This window comes from Salvia splendens, unplaced genomic scaffold (genome assembly GCF_004379255.2).
Source record: "Salvia splendens isolate huo1 unplaced genomic scaffold, SspV2 ctg894, whole genome shotgun sequence".
In the NCBI taxonomy this organism is placed as follows: domain Eukaryota; kingdom Viridiplantae; phylum Streptophyta; class Magnoliopsida; order Lamiales; family Lamiaceae; genus Salvia; species Salvia splendens.
In genome coordinates this window covers 5,502-30,591 of record NW_024599580.1, presented here as the reverse complement: position 1 = coordinate 30,591, position 25,090 = coordinate 5,502, and the positions used below count along the sequence as shown (strand labels likewise).

General features: G+C 41.7%; 1 protein-coding gene and 1 pseudogene across 1 annotated transcript; one reads left to right on the top strand and one right to left on the bottom strand.

The window, feature by feature from the left end:
• Nucleotides 1–68: 68 nt before the first annotated feature.
• On the top strand, nucleotides 69–4,196 carry LOC121791745 (LON peptidase N-terminal domain and RING finger protein 1-like; the record flags this gene model as incomplete). Its single annotated transcript, XM_042189594.1, has 16 exons — nucleotides 69–220; nucleotides 338–415; nucleotides 503–589; nucleotides 919–980; nucleotides 1,081–1,262; nucleotides 1,396–1,456; nucleotides 1,856–2,033; nucleotides 2,549–2,587; nucleotides 2,697–2,758; nucleotides 2,927–2,963; nucleotides 3,041–3,090; nucleotides 3,173–3,239; nucleotides 3,434–3,509; nucleotides 3,595–3,674; nucleotides 3,757–3,825; nucleotides 3,912–4,196. Coding segments are annotated over 16 exons (1,340 nt in total), but the record flags the coding sequence as incomplete, so codon positions are not given.
• A 135-nt stretch (nucleotides 4,197–4,331) lies between these two features.
• Nucleotides 4,332–8,206, bottom strand: LOC121791743 (annotated as a pseudogene).
• Between the last annotated feature and the right edge of the window lie 16,884 nt (nucleotides 8,207–25,090).

The window sequence follows — 25,090 nt, the reverse complement described above, 5'->3', positions numbered from 1 at the left end:
ATGCATTTAGTTCAGAAAATGTCCAACCATGTATGAACACTGTAGTTTATGTATTTGTTTATTGCTAGGCATTAGTAATTGGTATGCCTTTCTGGATAATACTCATGAACTTGCTGTCAAATTATACCAGGCGATTGAATTATACTCAAGGGCTAACCACATAAAGCCTGGTGATTCTATAATTCTGAGCAACCGATGTGCTGCCTATCTCCGGTATGTGGTCCTTAACCATGATTTATCATGACATTGTTTATGAACAATTTGTCCAACTAATTTGAATGGTATTATTAGGTTTCTGTTTTCTTGCTTTTTCATCTGTATTATTCCCCAGGATTAGCCATTCCTCAGAAGCAGGCCTCCTTCCGCTTCAGAACATAGGCCACTGAATGGGTTGGATCCAACAACTCATGCTGGGGTTTGTTCCCTTATCTTAGCATTTCTCCCAAATTTTGTTCCATCTTTTTCTTAAATATCCTATTAATTTCGTGTTAATATGTTTTAGCTTGCACTCAATGATGCGGAGAAGGTGATGAATCTGCAAAGTAATACAGCAGCCTCCCACATTCTTAAGGCTAATGCTCTTATTTTGGTGAGAATGGCTTCTGCTTAATAGTAACTGAAAACTACACGATAGTCATGAAAAGTTCTTTCATAATTAGGTTTACATATTCCTCAAGAGTTCACAATTGACAGACATGTATAGGCTTTGCAGCAACTCGAAATTGACATCATACTCAGGAATATTTCTTTCACAATTAGGTTTACAACAGTTACCAATTGATAGATCTCTGCATCTAAAGTTGCATGTATACTTTAATAATACAGGAAATCTACTTATTACTGTTGTTGTCTGTTGGTTTTCTTGGTGCTACATCTTGCTTCGTAGTGTAATGTCATTCCTTATTATCTTCCTGTCAGTTGGAAAAGTATGAGCTGGCTCAAGATGTTATTCGGTCAGGCCTTCAGATTGATCCTCAAAGGTAATGTAGAGAGTTCCTTCTCAACTTGTATCGGTGTCATACTACTTATAATTTCCTATTTATAAACTTGTAAATAATCATGTAATGTTTCTGTCAGCAGCAATGCTCTTGCAAATTTAGAGAAGAAAATAACCAATACCTTTGTGAGGAGAAGCCATGTAAATCCTCAACGAACAGATGATTATGATTGCACTCTATGTTTGAAGTTACTATACGAACCAATCACAACTCCTTGTGGGCATTCTTTCTGTCGGTCATGCCTATTTCAGACTATGGACCGAGGTGTTATTTCCTGTCTCCTCCTCTTTGTCTGGCTTACTCCATTTTCTACATTGATATTTTTTTAATAATGTGTATGATTATGTTAATTGTTTAAATGATGCATTTTTATTCGCATCTGGTATGTTTATTTCAGGTAATAGATGTCCTTTGTGTCGTACTGTTTTGTTTATTAGCCCCAGGACATGTGCAATCAGGTTAGCTTTTTACTGTTATTCTTGATCTCATGGATGTAATCAAGCTAAGTCAAGTATTAGAAAGTTTGAGTTTTGGCTCATTCATTATAAGCTGAGCATAAGTTTAATTAATTAAACATATTTTATGTTCATGAGCTTATTTAAGCCTATTGAGCTGTTTAGATATATATTCTACTTTTACCCAAACAAATACTTATGTTCAAGCTCAAGCTTGAAACATTAATGTTAACAAGGCCTGCCACATGATCTTGAACTATCTTTAAAAAAATTGAGCTACGACTAGCGTGGCTCATAGTCCTATTGCTCCGCTCAAAGCTTTAGGTTTTTACAGATTCATATTCTCAGCAATCACATAACATATATGACTCGAATAACTTGTCAGTTGATTGGTATTTGCAGTGTCACATTGAACAACATCATAGAGAAGAGCTTTCCAGAGGAATATGCAGAGAGGAAATTGGAGCAACTCAGTTTGACAAACCCTGGTCCTGATTTATTGCCTCTTTTTGCCATGGATGTTATCCTACCATGCCAGAAGTTACAGCTTAACATTTTTGAACCGCGCTACAGACTTATGGTGAGCTGGTCAAATTTCTCCTGCATGCCATTATTTCAGCTCATTTTTAGCTCTGATGATCTGAACTCTCTCTTTACATTTTGTCCTATCTAATATCTATAAAGGCAGTGATTAAGGATGTCAGAGAAATAAAAGTCTCAAGGGAGTAGCTATTACTATATCTAGGAGTTTTTCCAATCTAAGAGAGTACTATCTTTACCCTTTTAAATAGGTCAAACGGCACCTGACCTTTAAATCCTGGTATATGTGGCAAATAGCCTTTCCTGCCACCCAATTATGAAAATACAATCTCCTTAGCCTAGCTAAATGAGAATTCTGCTGCTTATATCTGAAAGATAATAAATGAATAATTATCTGATCCTAGAAATTTTATCAATTCAATATAGTGGCTGTCTGTGTTAGTTTGTGAAGCAAGTTGTTCTAATAGTAATCTTGTGGGCATATTATGTGTGTATAGGTTTAATAACTATCTCATCGCTGGCTGATTTTTAGTCCCACGTTTTGTGTCCCAACAGGTGAGGAGGATAATGGAGGGAAATCGCCGGATGGGAATGGTATAAACTTGTGATGCTATTTGAGTTGTTTCTTCATACTTGAATTATAACAACTGTTAGGGTCCAATGTATACTGCTCATCTGTTTTCCTGCATGTTACATGGTGTAGGTTGTGATTGACCCATCAACTGGTTCAGTCGTTGATTATGCATGTGAGGTGGAAATTACGGAGTAGGTGATTGCTAATAGTTGGACAATACTCTTATAATTTCGTATTCTTCCATTTTAGTATTTTGTTTGAATCCCCCCTTATACTTTTCTGTCTGGGGAATATGGATTGCTTTTATTGACACTACACTGCCTTAATGCATATGATCACTTGTTCTGTTATTAATGCAGCTGCGAGCCTCTTCCAGATGGGCGTTTCTTTTTAGAGGTAAAACTATAAGCAAGCTACATAATCATGTGCACTTCTTTCTACATCATTTGGTAACGAACAACTAATGGGTGCAGGTTGAAAGTCGGCGGAGATGTCGTATCATTAGAAATTGGGATCAAGATGGGTAATTTCCCGCAACTTTTTAGCGACCATTTCATACACAAGCATAGCTTCTAAAACTGTTTCACTTTTTTATTGATCTGAAGATACCGTGTAGCTGAGGTTGAATGGGTGAATGACATATCTCCGCCAGAGGGAAGTGAGAGAAATGATGTGAGTACTAACTGATATTTGGATTTCCTTGCATAATGTCCAAAATCACCCAAAATAGATACAACCAGTCCAAGTAGAAGTACAAACATTATTATCCTCATTCCTCCAGTCGAAAATTGATTGCTATGCTTCATGTCGCCATCTTCTGCTTTTTCATTTTCTCAAAAGAAGTTTGTTCGACTCATCTTTTACAGTTGCTGGAGATGACACATAACGCATCAGTTTTTGCTCGCCAATGGATAAAGGAGGCACAAGAAGCAGCACAAGGGGGTAACTGTGCGATACTTTTAACAGGATATTGGTAATGTTTTCTGAATCCAAATCTTCTCATTAACTCCCGACAATCCCCCTACAGATAGAATAAGGCTTGCAGAGCTATTCAAAGTCGAAGGATTGATGCCCCCCACACGTGATCCCGAGCACTTCAGTTTTTGGGTATACTAATGCACGTTTTAGTTGAATCATAACTGAAAAAACATTGTTATTGCGTCATTTGATGGCCTGCCTGATTATGCAGCTTGCTACATTGACAAATCGTAGGCCATCAGAAAGATTAGAGCTCCTTCGGCTTAGAGATACTCGGGAGGTATCAAAGACGATTCTTTTCTTTACTTATTGCTTCCTAATGCCTCATTGCCGCACAACTAAATTGTGTTGCCCGCATTATTGCAGAGGATTACAAGGTCTCTTCTCTTTATGAAGGCAGAAGAGCAAGGATGTAGGCTGCAGTAAAATGCTATTCTACATGGTGTGACATTATTTGACAATTTGATTGTTGGTATTCTTTCATATACCAGCTTATTCACATCATTCATTGATCCACATAGCAGTTGGATTATACATACCTTTCAAATATGTGAAATGGGAAGGAAATACATATACTGTAAAAATTGAATGCTACTACAACTAGTTTCTAACATGCAGTAAATAGTGGATCAATTCCATTTTTGGTGTGTATCATTTTGCCTGCAGTTTAATCCCTTTCACTCAATATATCAAGATTACTGTTTAAGTCGATTGTAATATCATAAACATAACAAGATTTCAACCGTTGTAATGCTTCTTGCATTTTATATTTGAGTTTGCAATGAATTTTACGAAAAGTATTCACGTAGTCACCCAAGGCTGTGAGTGTTATACACAAAAAATACTCGCAAATAGTATATACAAAGGCCAGTTATAATTTTTTGCAATAAAATCCTAACAAGTGGTATAACCTTGCCAAATCGTACTAATATCTACATCGACGTTACAAACTTTTTGTCGGAAGTTAACATACTAATGAACTCAAGCCGCATCATGAAATAGGCGCAGAAATCCAAGAAGAGGAACACAGGACCACTGAGCCTCTGTAGATCAAGCACATACTCCACTTCGCTGGTTTTGTAAAGCTGTCATCACATAGAATAAAAGCGATATTATTATCAGGATGTGCATCCTGATATACCTATGTATATAGAAATATCTCGAATAAGCCAACCTGTATTTCGAACTTCACAGCAGAGCTTGGTTGCGATCCATTTGTGCTGATGGAAGTTGTGCCTTAGCATAATGGTTGCCATTCATGTAGTTACTAGTGGAACTGCTGTCTAGGTTGTGAATGCTGCGGTGAAGAGGCATTCCATGTTATAGGTGCCCGACCTTTCTTCCACCTGACGTTTAAAAACTTGCAAAGCTCCGAGAATCTGGGTCATTATTCACCTGGACGTGCTGGGGACTGGAAAGTAGCAAACGTGAGAAACTATGGCACATGACCAAATGTACTACTACTAGAACTATATATGCTTGTTACTAAAATATTTGGGTGAGTGCAGTTTCGTGTGTACGCCTGTTCGCAAACACAAGTAAAAACAACATTCAGTTCATAATTTTAACCTGTATTCCAACGCCCATTGGCTTCTTTCTTGAGATCCAGGGTGATGAATTCCCGTCAACCTGGAAAGGCTTGTGCATTAGGATCTGAATAAGGTCCCGAAGAATAAATTTCCTGAAAGAAGAGATGAACAAAGTTCCATGCAGAAATATAAATTTAAACAACAAATTTCAGTAAATATTTAGCAAGTGCAGTCTGTTAATTACATAAGCATCACCATCTATGACATGCATAAAATATAAACCGTGGACTCTTGAAAAAATGCAAAACTTTGAAAAATGTTTGCAGAATAATAAGTTCCATATACATTATGCAAAAGAGAAAAAGATATGACTAGACTACCGTGGACTCTTGGATGCTAGCACTGAGGTAGCCAGTTGCATGGGGACCGCTTGTCCAATAGTAGATATATGCAACAGTACCCTGCAGCATAAGACCATAATATTAACAATTTATAAGGTTTAGGATTAAAATATTCAGATATTTATGTAGTTGTTTACACATCATTTTGCAGCCTGCTCTGCAGTGGAATCAATAAGCTGGCCCCTCTGAAATCCTAATCTAAGAACTTCTTGAATGATCTCATCATCAAGCTGCAAGCATAATCAGACTGCATCAGTATTACCCGGTGCACATGAATTGGGAAACTTGATATCTGTGGTCAGCGTCTGGAAGCATAATAGAAATGTAACTCCAAACGTTTCTTGGCAAACAAGATGTTAGACGTCGTCACTTGTCAACTGATTGCTTAAACAAACTAAATTGTAGTTGCTAAACAAGATGTTATGCATAGGATAATGCATATCAAAGTTCTACAAAGTAAAAATAAGAAAAAAAAAGAAGCTAGATGCATAGTCAAAGAACAGTTGGAGGACATAGTATTTTTAAATGTTAAATCATAAAAATGTTTCATCTCATCGGTCATAAGATCAAACCAATGAGCACTAGAGAGTTTTGGACAAATAAGTTACCCTTTTTAGATGTTCCGTTGCATTGGGTGGGGTGACAGCTAAATAGCGAGGAAGATTTACTTTGAACCAAGGATGTTTTCGTATGTCATGAGTAGTTATCCTCTTCAAAGGGTCCACCACCAGCATTCTTGGAATCAAATCACGAGCTCCAGCAGACAAGTGGCTTGGAAGAGTGTACATTCCACTCTAAAATTTATCAAAAGTTACTTATATAATGATCTCTGTCTCGAACATTGTAAGCTCCGGGAAACATTTACGACAGATACCTTTATTTTCTTGAAGAGATTGGGAATGTTTTCATCATCAAAAGGAAGAGCCCCACAAAGAAGAGCATACAAAATTACAACCGCAGCTCCAAACATCCACTTCAGGCCCAGCATAAAGTTTTCCCAGAAACAACCTGCAATAAGCTCCCATTAACTAAATTAGCGTTAATAAAAAGCATCATGGCACAATATTATTACGAGAGCAATATTATTTTATATTTAAAAGCATGCTAATTGTACAACCTCAGGTGCAGCATAGTTGGGCTTCCACAACTTGTTCTTAGAAAATGCCCATCCCTCATAATGTTGCTTAATCCAAAATCAGCTACCTTCACATTGCCTTTCCATCTAAAAGCAAGTTCTCTGGCTTAAGGTCACGATGAACGACCATGTTTCTATGGCAAAAACTCCACTCCCGCGATATCTGCCAAAGACACAAATAGAATTCAGCACAATGTATTGACTGAAATAAACTTAACACATCGTCTGCACGTGCAAGTCAGCAATAAGAGACCAAAAAAACACAGAGAATTCTACCTGCTGAAAAAAGTGTCTAGCTTCATCTTCTTGCAACCTGCCCCTTTCCACAATATAATCAAAGAGCTCTCCTTTCACCACGTGCTCCATGATGACATATATATCTGTTGGTGTCTCTATAACCTCATAGAGGCGGATCACATGTGGATGCACAAACAATCGGCATATTTTTATTTCTCTTCTCACTGCATAACACCACTGACTCTTAGAAAGCTATAGAACACTTTAGCTCATAAAATGAAAGGGTAATGCCAAAATGCAAACATAATAGCACCAAACTCGAGAAACTAGAAAAAGCATCTCCTCTGCCCCGCAACAAGAAAGTCTTACAATCTTTTATTGTTCTAAATGAAGCAAATGTTTTTACCCTTTTCTTCCATCTCAGGACCCCCCATCTTCCGACGATTGATGATTTTAATGGCCACCTTATGCCCCGTCCGAACATGTTCTGCAATTTTGACCTTTCCAAAGGAGCCATGCCCAAGCGTTTTCCCAAGTCGGTAGTTCCTCCGAAGTGCATCCGCAGCCCCACCTTCAGCCTCCATGTTTCTATAGAAACAATAACAATTAACTGAGACTAATAATACTTCTCAGAAGTCCTAATGCAATTATGTTCTCCGAAATTAAAACAGGCACAAAACATTCCATGAGTGAGCTAAATGCTAGGTGTACTAAAACACAATTACTAGAGTATACTAGTAAAAGCTAATTGAGCTAAATACGTGTGAAAAAAACAATCTATATTGTTGTATCATAGCACCTATGACCTATCAACAAACTCCTCAGCTATATATCCAATACGATGTGAAAATTCGCATAGTTTGGAAGCTGAGAGCAACATAATTTTTTTAAAAATCAACTGCAACCCTGATTCTTATGCACTTCAAAGTTGGGGCAGATATAGTCTGCAAATACTCTGCTTCTAGTAACCAAAAATACAAATCCAATTGATCACAAAATCGATCTGCAAAATCATACTATTTGGATTTGAAACAATGGACATCCAACTAAACTATACGACGAAGAAAAGATTGCCATTTGCAAATGCATTTTCAGAAAATTGGAGTGGCAGATCAACTGTAAAACCCCGATTTTTAGTTAGAAATCACCTCTGATTAAGCAGGAGACTTACATGTAAAACAATATCTGTTCAACGCAGTTGTAATATTGAATTTAAGGAGAGAGCAGATTTACAAGAGAATGGAGAGATCAGTAAGAGTGAAAAATAGATAAAAAAAAAGGAAGCAATTGGGTTTTAGATTAAGAAGATTAAGAGAGATATGGATATGCTTTTAGAGAAGATTAAGAGAGAGATGGATATGCTGGGCGCTGACTCACTATTTCTCATCGTCTTTGTTTTTCAATGCGTCTTTACATAATTAAATGAGTTCAAAACTAAATTGGTCAATAAAAATAATCTTAATTATAGATAATACTAGTATGAATTTTAATAGAAATTAATAAATAGAAAAATAAAGAAAAAAATAATTAAAGTATTTTAGTGAAAAATGAAATCTTCTTTAGAAAGAAAACATAACTATTTTCATGAATGGATAAGAAGTGTTTTTACAGGATAAAATTAAATGATTCTTTTATCATATATATGAAATTTGTTGGGTTACAAACCCGTCCCACATCGGATGAGTAAGAGAAGTTGGAAGGTGTATATAATTCCTGTCCAACCCCAATTAGTTTGAGGCCTTTTGGGAGTGACCCAAAAACAAATCCGTGCGGGCTTGACCCAAAGCGGACAATATCAAACTAATGTTGCAGTCGACGATCCTAACAAGTGGTATCAGAGCCCAGGTGGCTATGGGTTGTGCCTGGATGAGCCCCGGTTAGGGTCGGGCCCTGAAGGACTCGGGTTAGAGTCGGGCCCAGGATGACCCAGGGGCCAGGGCTGGAACGACCCATGTTCGTGTCAACTGCGTTCCCGATGTGGTCTCGGTTTGAGGGGAGGTTTGTTGGGTTACAAACCCGTCCCACATCGGATGAGTAAGGGAAGTTGGAAGGTGTATATAATTCCTGTCCAACCCAAATTAGTTTGAGGCCTTTTGGGAGTGACCCAAAAACAAATCCGTGCGGGCTTGACCCAAAGCGGACAATATCAAACTAATGTTGCAGTCGACGATCCTAACAAAATTATGGTATTACACTACATGTTGATTATATATAAAGTTAATTAAGAGTGTCCACTATGGACACGCCGCGGCGGTCGCCGCGATTGGGGGCGGAGGGGGGAGAAAGGCGCGGCTATCATAGTGAGGGGGGGTGTCCGCCTCGGAGGTGGACGCGGCGAGGGGGGAGGGAGGCGGCGGATGCAGGATAGCCGCGTGCGGGGCGAGGATGCGGCGTGCGTCCCTATAGCCGCGCCTCCTATAGCGGAGGACAACCGCCGCGGCTGGCGATTTTCCGATTTTTTTTTTTTTACAACTTCAATTCACCTATAAATACACCCCACTCCATTCATTATTTTCACACCATTCCAATACAACATCTATACAAATTTTAATGTAGTGTGTACTTTTAATTTTAATTTTAAATTAGTGTGTTTAATTTTAATTTTATTTTAATTTGTATTTTAATTTAAAGTTAAATTTTATTTTTATTCTTAATTCGTATAGTCGACTTCGTCTACGTACTTATATCCCGATAAATTTTTTCGTAATTACTTGAAACATTAATAAAATGAAAGTTGATTATAAAATTTGGGGGCTATTGGAGGTGTCCACTATAGTGGCGGAAAATAGAATTTTGGGACTATGGACAAAAATCCGGGGCTATGGACACAAAATTGGGGCGGAGCTATTGGGCGTGTCCACCTTATAGTGACACCCTAATATTACAATGTGATAACATGCCGCCACATAAGCATAGGCTGTCTAGTCGGCTCTACGTGGCTAGTGGATGAATGATGTGTACTATTTTAACAATGTGCACATTGGTTCTAGCTACAATTAGTGACAAAACGATTGTCAAATTATAATCGATAATAACTAGAATACTAGAAAGAGGCAAATTAGTTGGACTCGTTTCTATAGACACGTGATAATGATAAGTATAACATACTACTACCGTCCGTCTCACATTAAGTGTCACATTTGCCATTTTGGCCCGTCCTACAATAAGAGTCACATTTCACTTTTACCATAAATGATAAGTAGACCTCACATTTCATCAATCAATTCTACTCACATTTTATTATAAATCTAATATATATAAATGAGACCTATAATCCACTAACTTATTCAACTCATTTTTCTTTATATTTCTTAAAATTCGTGTCCACACTAAATGTGACGCTCAATGTGGGACGAAGGTAGTAATAAAGGAAAGGTTTGATCCATGGTTAGGATAATATTGATAACAATAGGTCTTAATCAAACTTAGTTAACAGTAACATGATAATGATTGACATGCAGTTTATTGCATACGAGAAAGCATGTCATTTTCGTTGTACTATATCAAGGTTTTGAGTGTATCTATATTTAGTTCCAATGAAATTGTAGATAGCTAATGGGCTAAAATGAGGTCTATTACGAAAACTAAACAATGTAAAGCCCAATATGAAGCCCAAATATAGTGGCCAATTTCATGTTTTATAATTCTGATGAAGCCTATTGTGTGCAACCCAATAATATATATTGATGAACAAATTCGACGATTTAATAGTTTTATTTGTATAGTGAAAATCAAGAATGTCAGATAAGTTTTTGTTTGAATAAATACTACCCATTTATACTCTATGAATTTTTAGATGTATGTAGTAACGTAAGTATATTGGCAAATCAAGCTCTAACATTTTTAAAGGGTTTATAGTGACATTTAGACTACAAAAATCATACCCGTGTTGCCTAGCTGGCAAGTCGAAAATCTACGTCAATTACACATGAAATAAAAACTAGGCTGTTTAACACTACGTGACTACGATATTTGTTAGTACATTTTAAACGAGTTCATATAATGTCCGGGACATGTTCATGTCGGGTCAGATTCGTGTGCACCGGAGGTTGCGCCAATCCTTGTTGGTTTCACCGTACATAACTTGGTGATTTTTTTGTCAATTATTATTCGCATTTAACAAAATTCGAATATGGCATAATAAAACAGTTGTTAATAATTCATTGTGGAAGTTCAATACTAATATTAATGATGTGATTTGAAGCTGCAGCTGCAAAGGTTTATTTTCAAGAAGATGGGATGTCGATTTCAAGTCTTTGTTCTTGTTTGATTTTAATTAATATTGTCTGATTAAAGCTTGATATTAATTTAACGCATTTAATTTGTCTATCTAAACCAGCATTTTCTTTTATCTGCTAACCAAACTAGCAACAATTTATTAGTTCTTCAATGTATATTGATAATTTGTCAGGAATAATATAGTGAATAAATTCATCAATGTATTTATCAATGAAGTGAATCAGACTTAAACTGCTAATTTTATTTCTTCCATTTATTTTTCATTCTCTCTTTTTAAGTATTATGTTAGGTTTAGCTTAAAAATAACCGTGCTATAAAACAAAATTGAAATGAGCCTTATCATTTCATAATCGTCCAGATTTGTCGGTAGATAATATTTCAATCAATAGATGGATCTAAACTGTTCACGATTTTAATTAGTTGGTGCAAAACATAATCCAAAGTTATTACTTTAATTAGTGATTCGTCGTCTTCTGTTAGAAATTCAAACCAAGCTGTCAAATATATTATATAAAAAAGAATATAGTAGGTTGTGCAATGCTTATATGCTATGGTAGTAACATAAAGAATAAAGAAAACATGCATTGTTTATATTTCCAGAATAAGACAAATAATAAATCTAATATTTTCTCCAGCTCGTGTTCTAATACTATTTGTGTGTGTACATTTACTCAGACACAAATCTTTTATGCTAAATATGATAATTAAGTAATGAAATCTTTAAGTTTGTATCTATCATCACAACAAAAATAACAATAAAATAATACTCATAATAGAAGGCATTAATTATTTTAGCTCATCACGCTACGGATAAAATACAGCGAAAAAAACGATTTCATCTATAATAGCTACTGCTTAAATTATATATTGTTCATCACTATAGTTCAATTACTAAATCAAACATGATTTCACTTGATTTTGAATTAACGGAAGTGTTTAGTAATGTAGGATTAGTTCTCAATATTATTAGTTAGACTTTAACAATTGTAATTATAATACTACTGAGTTCAGACCAAGACAACAAGGCCTAGTATATTTAAGACCATTTTTTAGGTTCCACAGATACGGGTGCGTTATAATTTTTTAATTGCTAACTTGTTAATTCATCAACCAGTATATTAAAAATGTCAACATAATTATGTTGACATTTTTAATATATTATGTTGAAATTTTAAATATTAATGTCAATACAGTGTACTAAAATATCAACTAAGTTTATGTTGATATTTCAATGTCAACATATTTATATTTTTAATACACTGCTTTGATAATTAACAGAGTTAACAACTTATAAAATTAGCAAAGAATCACACCTCTACGAATTAGTAGAGTCATTGATATTAAAATTTGTCACGTTCCATCCAAATATATAGAGTATTTGATTATCTTTGCTAGCAGTTCAAGGCAAGATTGGAATTTGGAACTCCAGCATGATTATAATATTCATTAATTATTCTCACACCAATATTATGCTTTTCAATGTCACCTTTTATTCTTTGCCCCCACATATATGTAGATATATATTAACTATAATAGTGGCACACTTCCGCTATTAAGGACTTCAATGTTAAATGTTATCACATCTAGCTACTTCTCATTTATAAATTGCATATTTAAAAGTGCTATTAACCCATACTTTCAAAAGAGTAATGTTAAAGTGAAAATTTTCAACATAAGGTAATTAATATTCTCTCTTAATGTCATATTTCTGTTTATTATCCTGAATTGAATTCAAATTTGACTATGAACAAAATTTCATAAGTATCATCCTACATATCTTGATTTCGTAAGACAATCTTATATAAATGTAATCTTTTGTGCTCTAAATTTTTATTGGCTGGTATATATCCAACCTAAGACTGAAGTGATTGCCATCTAATTGTTATATTGATCAAATTGGACATTTGTTTGTTTATTACATAATCAATCATCTGTGTATTGCTCAAAACTAATGTAACACAACAAAAGTAAGGCAGATTTCGACAAGATTCGAGACAAAAATGGGTCTTGAAATCGGTGAAAGATTGCATACAACACGTTTATAAAAGTGGTATGCGTAATCACGCTTTTTGGATTAGGTAATCAGAAAACGGGTTGACCCAATTCATATATTACTTATATTAAAGGAAAAGCGTTAATAAAAGCTTAGCATAAAGTAATTCATTAAGTTGAGAGACCACCAAAGTAGTACTATTGTCTAAACAAAGTCAAAATACCACCCACCGAAAATTTGCAATTGACATTTCAAATGTCTTCAAATTTTCATCTATAGTACTCCCTCCGTCCCGCACTACTTGGCACTTATTTCCTTTCTGGGGCGTCCCAAGTTATTTGCACTCTTTTCATTTTTAGTACAATTTAGGGCCATCCACAATAGGCGCCCATCGACCGCCCAGCCGAGCGCCGGCGCTGGGCGGCGCTGGGCGGTTCGCTGGGCGATCTATTGCAGCCGCCCAGCGGGCGATTGGAGAGAGAAACCGCGCAGCGCTGGGCGGGTCGCGTGGCGCTGGGCGGTCGGCTGGGGGGTCCGTTCGGCGCTATTGCAGCGCGCCGGATCGCCCAGCGCACCGCCTAGCGCGAAAATTAATTTTTTTTTCCGAAACAACTATATATACGCGCTTTGCTCGTCATTTTCATTCGCACCACTTGTTTTAACGAGTCTCTCTCTATCTTTAATTTCTGTTCAAGATCAACAACGGGAAATGGATCTCAACAACGAGCCTAGTTCCGGGAGTAGCGGTTCACAAACTCCGACGATCCCTGTGGAAGTGGATGGGGTCAGGTGCCCGGGTACTACAACATGTACCCGTGGCAGCAGATGATGCCCGGGGCCCCAATGGGGGGGAGTCCGCCGGGGGGGTTCCGCCGATACCGGGGTGGGTACCCGGGATGCAGATGATGCCCGGGGGAGCATCGGCGACACAGTGGACTCCGGGGGTCGTACCGGCTACACAGGGGACTTCCGGGGGTCGTACCGGCTACACAGGGGACTCCTGGGGGGTCCCCGGCGACGGCGGGGGATGTCTATCGCCCCAGTTTTGATTTTTCGACTGGGTCTTCGCACACATCGACCCAAACACCCTTGGGTTTGATAGTTTCTCCTTAGATGAGTTGGGGTTTGATACTCTCGGAGCTCCGGAGACTCTAGTTCAAGGGGGGGGGCAGTGCCGGGGCGTGGCGCCCCAAAAGAAGAAGGGGCAAGAAGAAGGTCGGCGAGTCGTCGCAGCCGGGTGAGGAGGAGGTACGGAGGAGGTGGACGGACGACGAGAACTGTCACGCCCGCATTTCCTAAGGATAGGAAGTACGGTGGACCGCGACTAGGGGAGGAATAAAGAAACGGGGAAGAAAGGGGAGAACAAGAATACTTGACCCGAAACGTTTAATTAGAGGAAGTTCACTTCAAAACAAAGTACTGTAGCGACATTTCTAAAGTTAAAGTAAACAGAGTTTAATTGAAAACATTGTATCGGATTACAAAGCAGCGGAACAGACCAAGAGATAGATAATGCCGGGTATGACGACACGACACCATCCAAAAGGCAAAGTAAAAACACAATTTTGACTTTAATTGCTCAACATCCGTCATCCCCATCGTCGCTCAACCTGCACATTAAGAAAACAACATGCAGGGCTGAGTACTTATTGCACTCAGTGGACACACGCCAAAATCATAGTTTGTCATGCCATAACAGTGTAACCTTGGGGTTTTAAGTGTAAAGAAAATAACCCAAGTACACTAAAACATATTTCATAAATTCGACTGCGCAGTCATTTTCAGATATTGCCACCCTTATTCCCACCATCATACACTATCTGATCCAACGGGTGACAAGGGGCGTGGCCACACCCCAGGTCAACTAGACCGGCCAACTTGCTCTCAGATGGCTCCCGATCTCGTGTACACTAGCCTGAGGGTTCGCAGCCCAACAGACCCGAATTCGATTAAACATATGTGGTAAACCACTTCAGATAGGTTTCAAAACAAAACAATTGGCAAGACAAACAGTTCACCTCCATAAACATTTCCGGAACAGAGTCCGTATTTGAGATAACCCACAAAATAGTAGGGTAGAAAAGCCCACCTCGATTGCTTAGCTTTTAAACAGTTTCCTTCTTCAACCACAATTTCCTCGTAAAAGATCACCCTTGTTGAAAGATAAATAAGTATCATAATTAGAATCAGGAAAGACGGGGTTTAAAACGACAATGCATGAATCCTACGTGGATGATTTCGACATCTAGCACGTTACACGTACGCACACTTAACAACATCTTATAGTCAATCACACAAAAACATCACGTCCGAAACACACCACGCACGCACCCGACACGCATACAACGTACTCAAGACGCGCACACGACACACACCGCAACACTCATACCCCCGGCATACCCTCACTGTGCAAACGGCTCACTTGGCTCGGAAAAGGTTCGGAAAGGATCGGCGTCTCGGCCTGGCTCGGTGTCTCGGCCGCCTGGCTCGGCACTCGCCGGCTGTCTCGCCGCCTGGCTCGGTGTCTCGGCCGACCGTCTCGGCTGCCTGGCTCGGCACCTCGGCCGACTGTCTCGGCCGCCAGGCTCGGCACCTCGGCCGACCGTCTCGGCCGCCTGGCTCGGCACCTCGGCCGACCGTCTCGGCCGCCTGGCTCGGCACCTCGGCCGACCGTCTCGGCCGCCTGGCTCGGCACCTCTGCCGACCGTCTCGGCCGCCTGGCTCGGCACCTCGGCCGACCGTCTCGGCCGCCTGGCTCGGCACTGGCTCGGCATCTGGCTCGGCACCTGGCGCGGCACCTGTCTCGGCATTGGCTCGGCACCTGGCCCGACATCTGGCTCGGCGTCTCGGCCGCTGGCTCGATCACGTGCACACAAACTTTCCCCCAACCAACGATTCTCAAACCTTATACGACAATCACAACACACATTCCACAACCCAAAACACACCCGAAAACATGAGATCAAACCTTCAAAACTCCCCACAACACTGCCCTAGGCCGAACCCCAAAACTCTCGGCCAACACACACAAACCACCCGAACCAAACGCTGTTTTCCCCGAGCCATCTCTTGGCCAAACACACCCACATACATCCCAAAGACCACACACTCAGATTCACACCCATTGCACATAAATACATCACCCAAAAACATACATCCATCAGAAAAGCGCAGTTCACTTACAAAAATCATTAAAAATCACCAGACCTCCAAAGAAGCTGAAATTTACACACCACACCCAAGACACATCCAAGTTTATACAGTTAAAAATTCGTATCAAAAAGAGATCGTTTGCTCAGTCAAAAAGGGGTCGGAACCCACTGTCAGTTATCACCAAAAACATGTTCAACACCAACACATAGCCACAAAACCTATTCAGCATCTAAACCATCCAAAAACGTCCTACTTGCATGTTTTTTTCGAAATTATTAAGAGTTAGGGTCTTGGGTTACCTTTCCCGGATAGTTCAAACGTAGATCAAAAGCTTTCCCTACTCCGCTTCCAAATTCGGTACGAGAGAGATACCTTGACGAAACCAAGAAATAAATGAGAGGGAGTGAGAGGGAAAGAGAACCGAGAGGGAGAAGGAGGGAGAACTTACCGGCGAGAGGACGATAGCGAGAGAGAGAGGAGAGAAAACGATTATGAGGGAGAGATGAGAGAAAAGAGAGAGTAACGGTTGTTGTGGGAGTGGGGAGGTTGAGAAATTTGTGGGAGAGGGGGAGGGGTTTTCGAAAAAAAGAGAGGGAGAGGGAGAGGAAAAGAAATTAATTAATTAGGAGTAATTTAACCCATGACTTAATTAATTATCCCCCTTTACAAAAAGCTTAGGTAAATAATATCACATCCACAACAATAATATAAATCAATTAAGATTTTCCACACCATATATTACACAAAATCATCCATTAAGTAAAAAGAAATAAAAAAAAAAATATCGGATATTACAATCCTCCCATCTTAATAAAAATTTCGTCTCGAAATTTGACTAGATCACTCAAACAGCTCCGGAAACTTCTCTCTCATCTTATCTTCTAATTCCCATGTTGCTTCTCGATTCCATGATTCCTCCACCGTACTTTCACCGAAACATTGACTTATTCCTCAATCTTTGCACCCTTCGATCCAAGATGGCCTCGGGCTTCTCCTCATAACTTAGATCGGGATTAGGATCATCATCTCTTCTTTGGTGAACTATGTGTGTGGGGTCAAACACGTACTTCCTCAATTGTGACTCATGGAAGACGTTTGTGCACATTTCCAAAGTTTGGTGGTAGGGCCAATCTGTATGCTACCGCGCCGACTCTATCCAAAATCTCGTACGGACCGATAAATCGGGGTCTCAGCTTTCCTTTCACTCCAAAACGAGTTATTCCCTTAGAAGGGGAAACTTTCAGAAAGACCTTTTCTCCGACCTCGAATTGTAAATCGGTCCTTCGAACATCCGCATATGATTTCTGTCGATCCTGTGCCTCCTTGATCCTCCCACGGATTTGTCGGACTATCTCTATCATTCTTCTACAGAGTCTGGTCCGAGAATTCTTCTCTCACCCACTTCATCCCAATAAAGTGGCGATCTACACTTCTTTCCATACAATGCCTCATATGGAGCCATCTTGATCGTCGCCTGGTAACTATTATTGTAAGCGAACTCAACCAAAGGCAACACTTCTTCCCAACCCCAACCTCGATCTAGCACCACGGCTTCGCAGCATATCCTCTAAGGCTTGAATCGTTCTCTCTGACTGCCCATCGGTTTGTGGGTGGAAGGCAGTACTAAAATTCAATTTAGTCCCCAACTCGCGCTGGCAGGCTCGTCCAAAATCTAGAAGTAAATTTAGCATCGCGATCGGATGTAATTGTCGTTGGTACTCCATGCAAGCGTATAACCTTCCGCCACATATATCTTAGCCAACTGGTTGGATCCATAGGTAGCACGAACCGGTACAAAATGAGCAGATTTGGTGAGGCGATCTATAATCACCCAAATCACAGTGTTTCCTCGCTGGGATTTTGGCAGTCCTATCACAAAGTCCATTGCAATATGTTCCCACTTCCATTCTGGAATCTCGAGGGGTTGCAATCTCCCATAGGGCCGTTGGTGTAGCGCCTTTACTTGTTGACATGCTAGGCATCTCTCCACAAAAGCTGCAACATGTTTTTTCATACCGTTCCACTAAAATTGCCTCTTCAGTCTTGATACATCTTGGTGCTTCCTGGGTGTGCAGCGTATGGGGTTTCATGTGCTTCTCTCATGATTTCGATCCTCAGGCCTTCATCCTTAGGCACACACAACCTTCCCTTGTATGTGAGACCATTATCCGCTGCCTCGTGAAAGTTTCCGAGTTCACCCGCCCTCACTTCTGAGCGAATCTTTCTAGTAACGTATCCCGCCGTTGAGCTTCCACAATTCTGGCTCTTAAGTCGGGTTCCATCACCAACGTGGCTACTATTCCTTCCACAGTCTCGGGCATTCTCACTACTTCCAACCGCATCTTACTGAACTCTTGGATTAGACTCTCCTCGATAGTAAGAAAGGTGGCCAGCTGAGATTGAGACTTCCTACTAAGAGCATCGGCCACTACGTTTGCTTTTCCCGGATGGTAGTTTATACCACAATCGTAGTCCTTCACCAACTCGAGCCATCTACGTTGGCGCATGTTCAACTCCTTTTGCTCAAAGAAGTACTTTAGACTCTTATGGTCCGTATATATCTCACAACGGACTCCATAGAGATGATGTCTCCAAATCTTCAGTGCATGTACCACGGCTGCCAGTTCTAAGTCATGTGTCGGATAGTTCAGCTCATGGGGCTTCAATTGCCTCGATGCATATGCAATCACTTTCCCCTTCTGCATAAGCACACATCCAAGTCCCACCTTCGACGCATCCGTATACACCGCATAGTCAGTCCCTGACTCCGGCACAGCTAGAATTGGTGCGGTGGTCAATTTCTCCTTCAACAACTGAAAGCTCGCCTCACATTCTGGTGTCCAATTCATCTTGACTCCCTTTTTCAGTTGTTGTGTCATTGGCCTTGCTATCTTCGAGAATCCCTCAATGAATCTTCGATAATAGCCTGCCAGTCCTAAGAAGCTTCGAATTTCATTTTGTGTAGAAGGTGACTTCCATTCCTGTACAGCTTCCACCTTGGCCGGGTCTACACGAATCCCATCTGAGGTTACTACATGTCCAAGAAAGTTCACTTCCTTGAGCCAAAACTCGCATTTACTGAACTTGGCATATAATTTCTCGTCCCTTAGAGTTGCTAGGACGGTTCTCAAGTGCTCTTTGTGCTCCTCCACGTTCTTCGAGTAAACGAGCACATCATCGATGAAAACTAGAACAAACCGATCCAAATACGGATGGAACACGCGGTTCATAAGGTCCATGAACACTGCCGGGGCGTTCGTCAGTCCAAAAGGCATCACAACGAACTCATAATGACCATACCTTGTTCGAAAAGCCGTCTTGGGTACATCTTCTCGCCGAACCCTCAGCTGATGGTACCCAGACCTCAAATCCATCTTAGAGAAGACTCCTGCCCCTCGAAGTTGGTCAAACAAGTCGTCTATCCTTGGTAGTGGATACTTGTTCTTCAGCGTCAGTTTGTTTAGCTCTCGATAGTCGATGCACATCCTCATCGTTCCATCCTTTTTCTTTACAAACAACACTGGTGCTCCCCATGGCGACACGCTAGGTCTAATGAATCCCAATTCCAGTAGCTCTTGTAGTTGCACCTTAAGCTCCTCCAACTCTTTTGGCGCCATCCTATAGGGTGCCTTGGATATTGGTGCCGATCCGGGCTCCAGATCGATCGTGAATTCTACTTGCCTGTCGGGTGGGGGTCCCGGCAATGCATCGGGGAAGACATCGGGATATTCACTCACTATCGCCACATCTTCTATCTTCCTGTCTTTCTTCTCCTCCCCATTCAAATAAACAAGGTACGCTGGACATCCCTTCCTCATCATTGTAGTGGCTTGCAGCGCGGAGACAATGGACTTGCGTCGGTTCATTGAGATTTCGTAAAACCTCGTCGGCTCTTTTCCTGGGGTTTCAAACGAAATTTCCCTTTCTCTACAATGAAGAGTAACGTGGTTCTCCGCTAACCAATCCATACCCAAGATTATGTCTACGCTACCCATCGTCATTACTTGTAAATTATGAGCCAACAAACTGAGTTCACCTATTCCAAAGTTCACACACGCACAAGATCGGGATATATCTATAGTCCCGCCTACCGGTGAGGTCACACTCATAGTGGGTTCGGTCTTAACAGTAGGTAATCCTAATGTATCCACACAAGAAGTTGATATAAAGGAATGCGATGCACCCGTATCAAACAAGACAACTATAGGCGTGTTGAGAAGTGTGCCCATACCTGCCAAGTTTCCTTGCCCAAAGGTTTCTTTCCCGTTTGCCGGCTGCTTCCCCTTCAAGGCGTAGGCTCTTGCTTGCGACGGCAGTCCTTGGCGGCGTTGTTGCGGTTGAGGTGCAGGTAGTGCCTGGGATGGTGGACGGAAGCCTAACTGGTTCTGTCTCGTCCCCGTTCCCATGTTCTTATTTGGGCAACTTCGGAAGTAATGGCCACTTCCACCACAGCTGAAGCATCTAGGGTCTCGACACTCTCCGGTGTGGTACTTGAAGCATCTTCCACATTGAGGGTTCCTCGGCGGAAAGTTTGCCCTCGGGTGATAGGTATTCTGTCTCCCGCCATTGTAGGGTGGGTTCTTCATGTGTTGTGGCCTCTTGCCACCATACTGAGTGTGATCACCATCCCACCTCCTCTTCTCTTGATGACCTGACTGAGCTTGTAGGGGTGTCGCGTTTGTTGTCGCCACCACTTTTGGTTTAGGGAGTGCATCTTCCACGTCCAGTGCACAAGTCAAGATCTCCGAGTAGGAGAGTTCTCCTCGACAAGCCAATGCGGCCTTTATCTCATCCTTGAGCCCGGCCCGGAACTTCACCGCCCATTTCTCGTCGGTGTCCATCAACTCGGGCGCATATCGTGCCATCTGCGCGAGGGCTCGGTCGTACTCAGTTACAGTCATTCGGCCTTGGCTCAGCGTGTGGAATTCTACCACCTTGGCCCGTCTGTACGTCTTTGGGACATACTTGTTATCAATCTCCATTTAAACTCCTCCCATGTTAGCGCTTCCAAGCGTGCAGGATTCATAGTTCTTTGCCGAGTCTCCCACCAGTAATCGGCATCACCTGATAGTTGAAAGGTGGCGCAAGCAATGCGCTCCCTATCTGTGCACTCCATGACCCTGAAAATACGCTCGAGGCCGCGTATCCACTCTTCGGCTTTTGAGGGATCTCCCTGTCCATCGAATTTAGGGGGATTCTGCCTGGAGAACGTAACTATGAATCTTTCTTGCTGAGGCGGGGGTGGAGGTGGTGGTGGAGGTGGTGCCTCACGTTGGGTCCTTGTCGTGGTTGGCGTACACGTCTTGGCGGCATTCTGATTCAATATCCAAAAAGTGTTACTACAATTCTCATCCAAAATTACCACTTTCTCAAAATTTCTCATAATCTTCATGTAGTAAGATGCAACACATAGGATATATATCAAATCCAAATCCTCATTAAAAGAAAGAAGGTTAAACGTTGTTTCCCAAGAGCAGATCGTACTAAAAACAAAACTAAGACATCAACTATTCTATTTCTAGACTACGACTCGATCATCCTCATCCATAGGCCCTTCCTCCGGGTCTCGTCATCGTCCTCCTCGGGTTCCCTTGCGGAGCCTCCTCGTAGTCATCTTCAAACCCTTGCTCATCCTCGTACATACTCACGTACTTGTCCTGATACACGATCCTCTCTTGCACATCCTGTGGGGGCTGCTCCTCTCGAGAGTCTACCAGTGCACAATACACGGCCTTCCGAAAGCCAGCCATGTCGCCCACCATGTCATCGGTAACGGGCTCATGCCACGTGTACCTCCTCGCCGTTCTTTCAGCCCACTCCTTCCAGCTGTCAGGGAGCAATTCTATTAGCTTCTCAATGCCGTCATGCTCTGTCACTCCGAACTCCTGAGCTGCCCTCCAGAGGGTGTCGAAGTGTGCCACGAACTCGATCAACGGTATGTGATCCTTCTTCCGGTACACTCTATACTCCTGAGCACCCTCTGTGCCCTAAGTCTATCACGATCACTCCGTCGCGGGGTTCGGAACATACGCGCCATCTATAGAAAAACAGAAACAATCGCCTCGCATATAAAAACAGGGTGCATAACCGAAGAAGAGAGAGATATGTGTATGCAGACGTATCGCTGTTCTAATTCCAAGCCCGCTGGTGTTCAAAGGCCATAAGTCCTTATCTACTATAGGTCCAAGAAGCACTAGTGAAACCTCTCACGTCTAAGTTCAATCATTCAAAAGGCCAACACATTCACACGTAAAAGCTCACATCAACATTCACGTCATCATAGCATCACACATCAGCCACATGCGTTTTCATGCTTTCATATAAATTCAACACACAAAACAGTTCTAACTCTCATAAGTTCCAACTTGTCACATCACTTTGTATCCCTTCCACAGCATCAATATTTACTTAAACTTTCCAAAAATCATTTTCAAAACCAAAATCAACAATTTCCCTCCACTTCCATATATTTTCCAAAATTCAAATTTTCATACCTCATTTCAGGTTGAGTGGCGATGAGTCGATGTTGAGCCAATGACACTTTTGAAACTTAATCAAAACAGAAAAAGACTCTTGGATCCAGAGCAGAAGAAAACCTAGGCTCTGATACCACTCTGTCACGCCCCGAATTTCCTAAGGATAGAAGTACGGTGGACCGCGACTAGGGGAGGAATAAAGAAGCGGGGAAGAAAGGGGGAACAAGAATACTTGACCCGAAAAACATTTAATAAAAGAAAGTTCACGTCAAACATTGTACTGTGACGACATTACTAAAGTTAAAGTAAACAGAGTTTAAATAAAACATTGTATCGGATTACAAAGCAGCGGAAAGACCAAGAGATAGATAATGTCCGGGTATGACGACACGACACCATCCAAAAGGCAAGTAAAAACACAATTTTGACTTTAATTGCTCAACATCCGTCATCCCCATCGTCGCTCAACCTGCACATTAAGAAAACAACATGCAGGGCTGAGTACTTATTGCACTCAGTGGACACACGCCAAAATCATAGTTTGTCATGCCATATCAGTGTAACCTTGGGGTTTTAAGTGTAAAGAAAATAACCCAAGTACACTAAAACATATTTCATAAATTCGACTGCGCAGTCATTTTCAGATATTGCCACCCTTATTCCCACCATCATACACTATCTGATCCAACGGGTGACAAGGGGCGTGGCCACACCCCAGGTCAACTAGACCGGCCAACTTGCTCTCAGATGGCTCCCGATCTCGTGTACACTAGCCTGAGGGTTCGCAGCCCAACAGACCCGAATTCGATTAAACATATGTGGTAAACCACTTCAGATAGGTTTCAAAACAAAACAGTTGGCAAGACAAACAGTTCATCTCCATAAACATTTCCGGAACAGCGTCCGTATTAAAGATAACCCACAAAATAGTAGGGTAGAAAAGCCCACCTCAATTGCTTAGCTTTTAAATAGTTCCTTCTTCAACCACAATTTCCTCGTAAAAGATCACCCTTTTGAAAGATAAATAAATATCATAATTAGAGTCAGGAAAGACGAGTTTAAAACGACAATGCATGATTCCTACGTGGATGACTTCAACATCTAGCACGTTACACGTACACACACTTAACAACATCTTATAAGTCAATCACACAAAAACACACGTCCGAAACACACCACGCACGCACCCGACACGCATACACCACCCCCACGACGCGCACACGACACACACCCGAAACACTCGTACTCCCGGTATACCCTCCTTGTGCAAACGGCTCACTTGGCTCGGAAAAGGTTCGGAAAAAGCTCGGATCTCGGCTGGCTCGGCACCTGGCCGACCGTCTCGGCCGCCTGGCTCGGCACCTCGGCCGACCGTCTCGGCCGCCTGGCTCGGCACTGTCTCGGCCGACCGTCTCGGCCGCCTGGCTCGGCACCTCGGCCGACCGTCCGGCCGCCTGCCTCGGCACCTCGTCCGACCGTCTCGGCGCCCGGCTCGGCACATGTCTGGCGTCTGGCTCGCCCTGGCTCGGCACCGTCTCGGCACCTCTCTCGGCACTGGCTCGGCACCTGTCTCGGCATCTGGCTCGGCACCCGTCTCGGCACTGGCTCGGCACTCTGGCTCGGCATCTGGCTCGCGCCCGTCTCGGCGTCTCGGCCGCTGGCCCAATCAAGTGCACACCCAGTTTTCCCCCAACCAACGATTCTCAAACCTTATACGACATTCACAACACACATTCTACATCCCAAAACACACCCGAAAACATGAGATCAACCCTCCAAAACTCTCCACAACACCACCCTAGGCCAAACCCTAAAACTCTCGGCAACACACACAAACACTCGAACCAACGCTGATTATTCCTCCGAGCCATCCCTTGGCCAAACACACCCACATACATCACAATATCAAAACACCCAGAATCACACCCATTGCACACAAAAACATCACCCAAAAACATACATCCGCAGAAAGCGCAGTTTACTTACAAAAATCATTATAAAATCATCCGACATCCAATGAAGCTGAAATTTACACACCACACAGAAGACACACCCAAGTTTACACAGTTAAATTTCGTACCAAAAGGAGATCGTTTGCTCAGTCAAAAGGGGTCGGAACCCACTGTCAGTCACCACCGAAACATACCCCACACAAACACATAATCACAAAACCTATTCAGCATCTAAAACATTCAAAACGTCCTAAATGCATGTGTTTTCGAAATTATCATGAGTTAGGGTCTTGGTTACCTTTCCCGGATAGTTCAAACGTTTACTTCCTCTTCCGACTCCGATTCAAACGAGAGAGAGTAACACCTTGATGAACCAAGAAATCGATGAGAGGGAGTGAAAGGAAAAAGGTGAGAACCGAGGGGGAGAAAG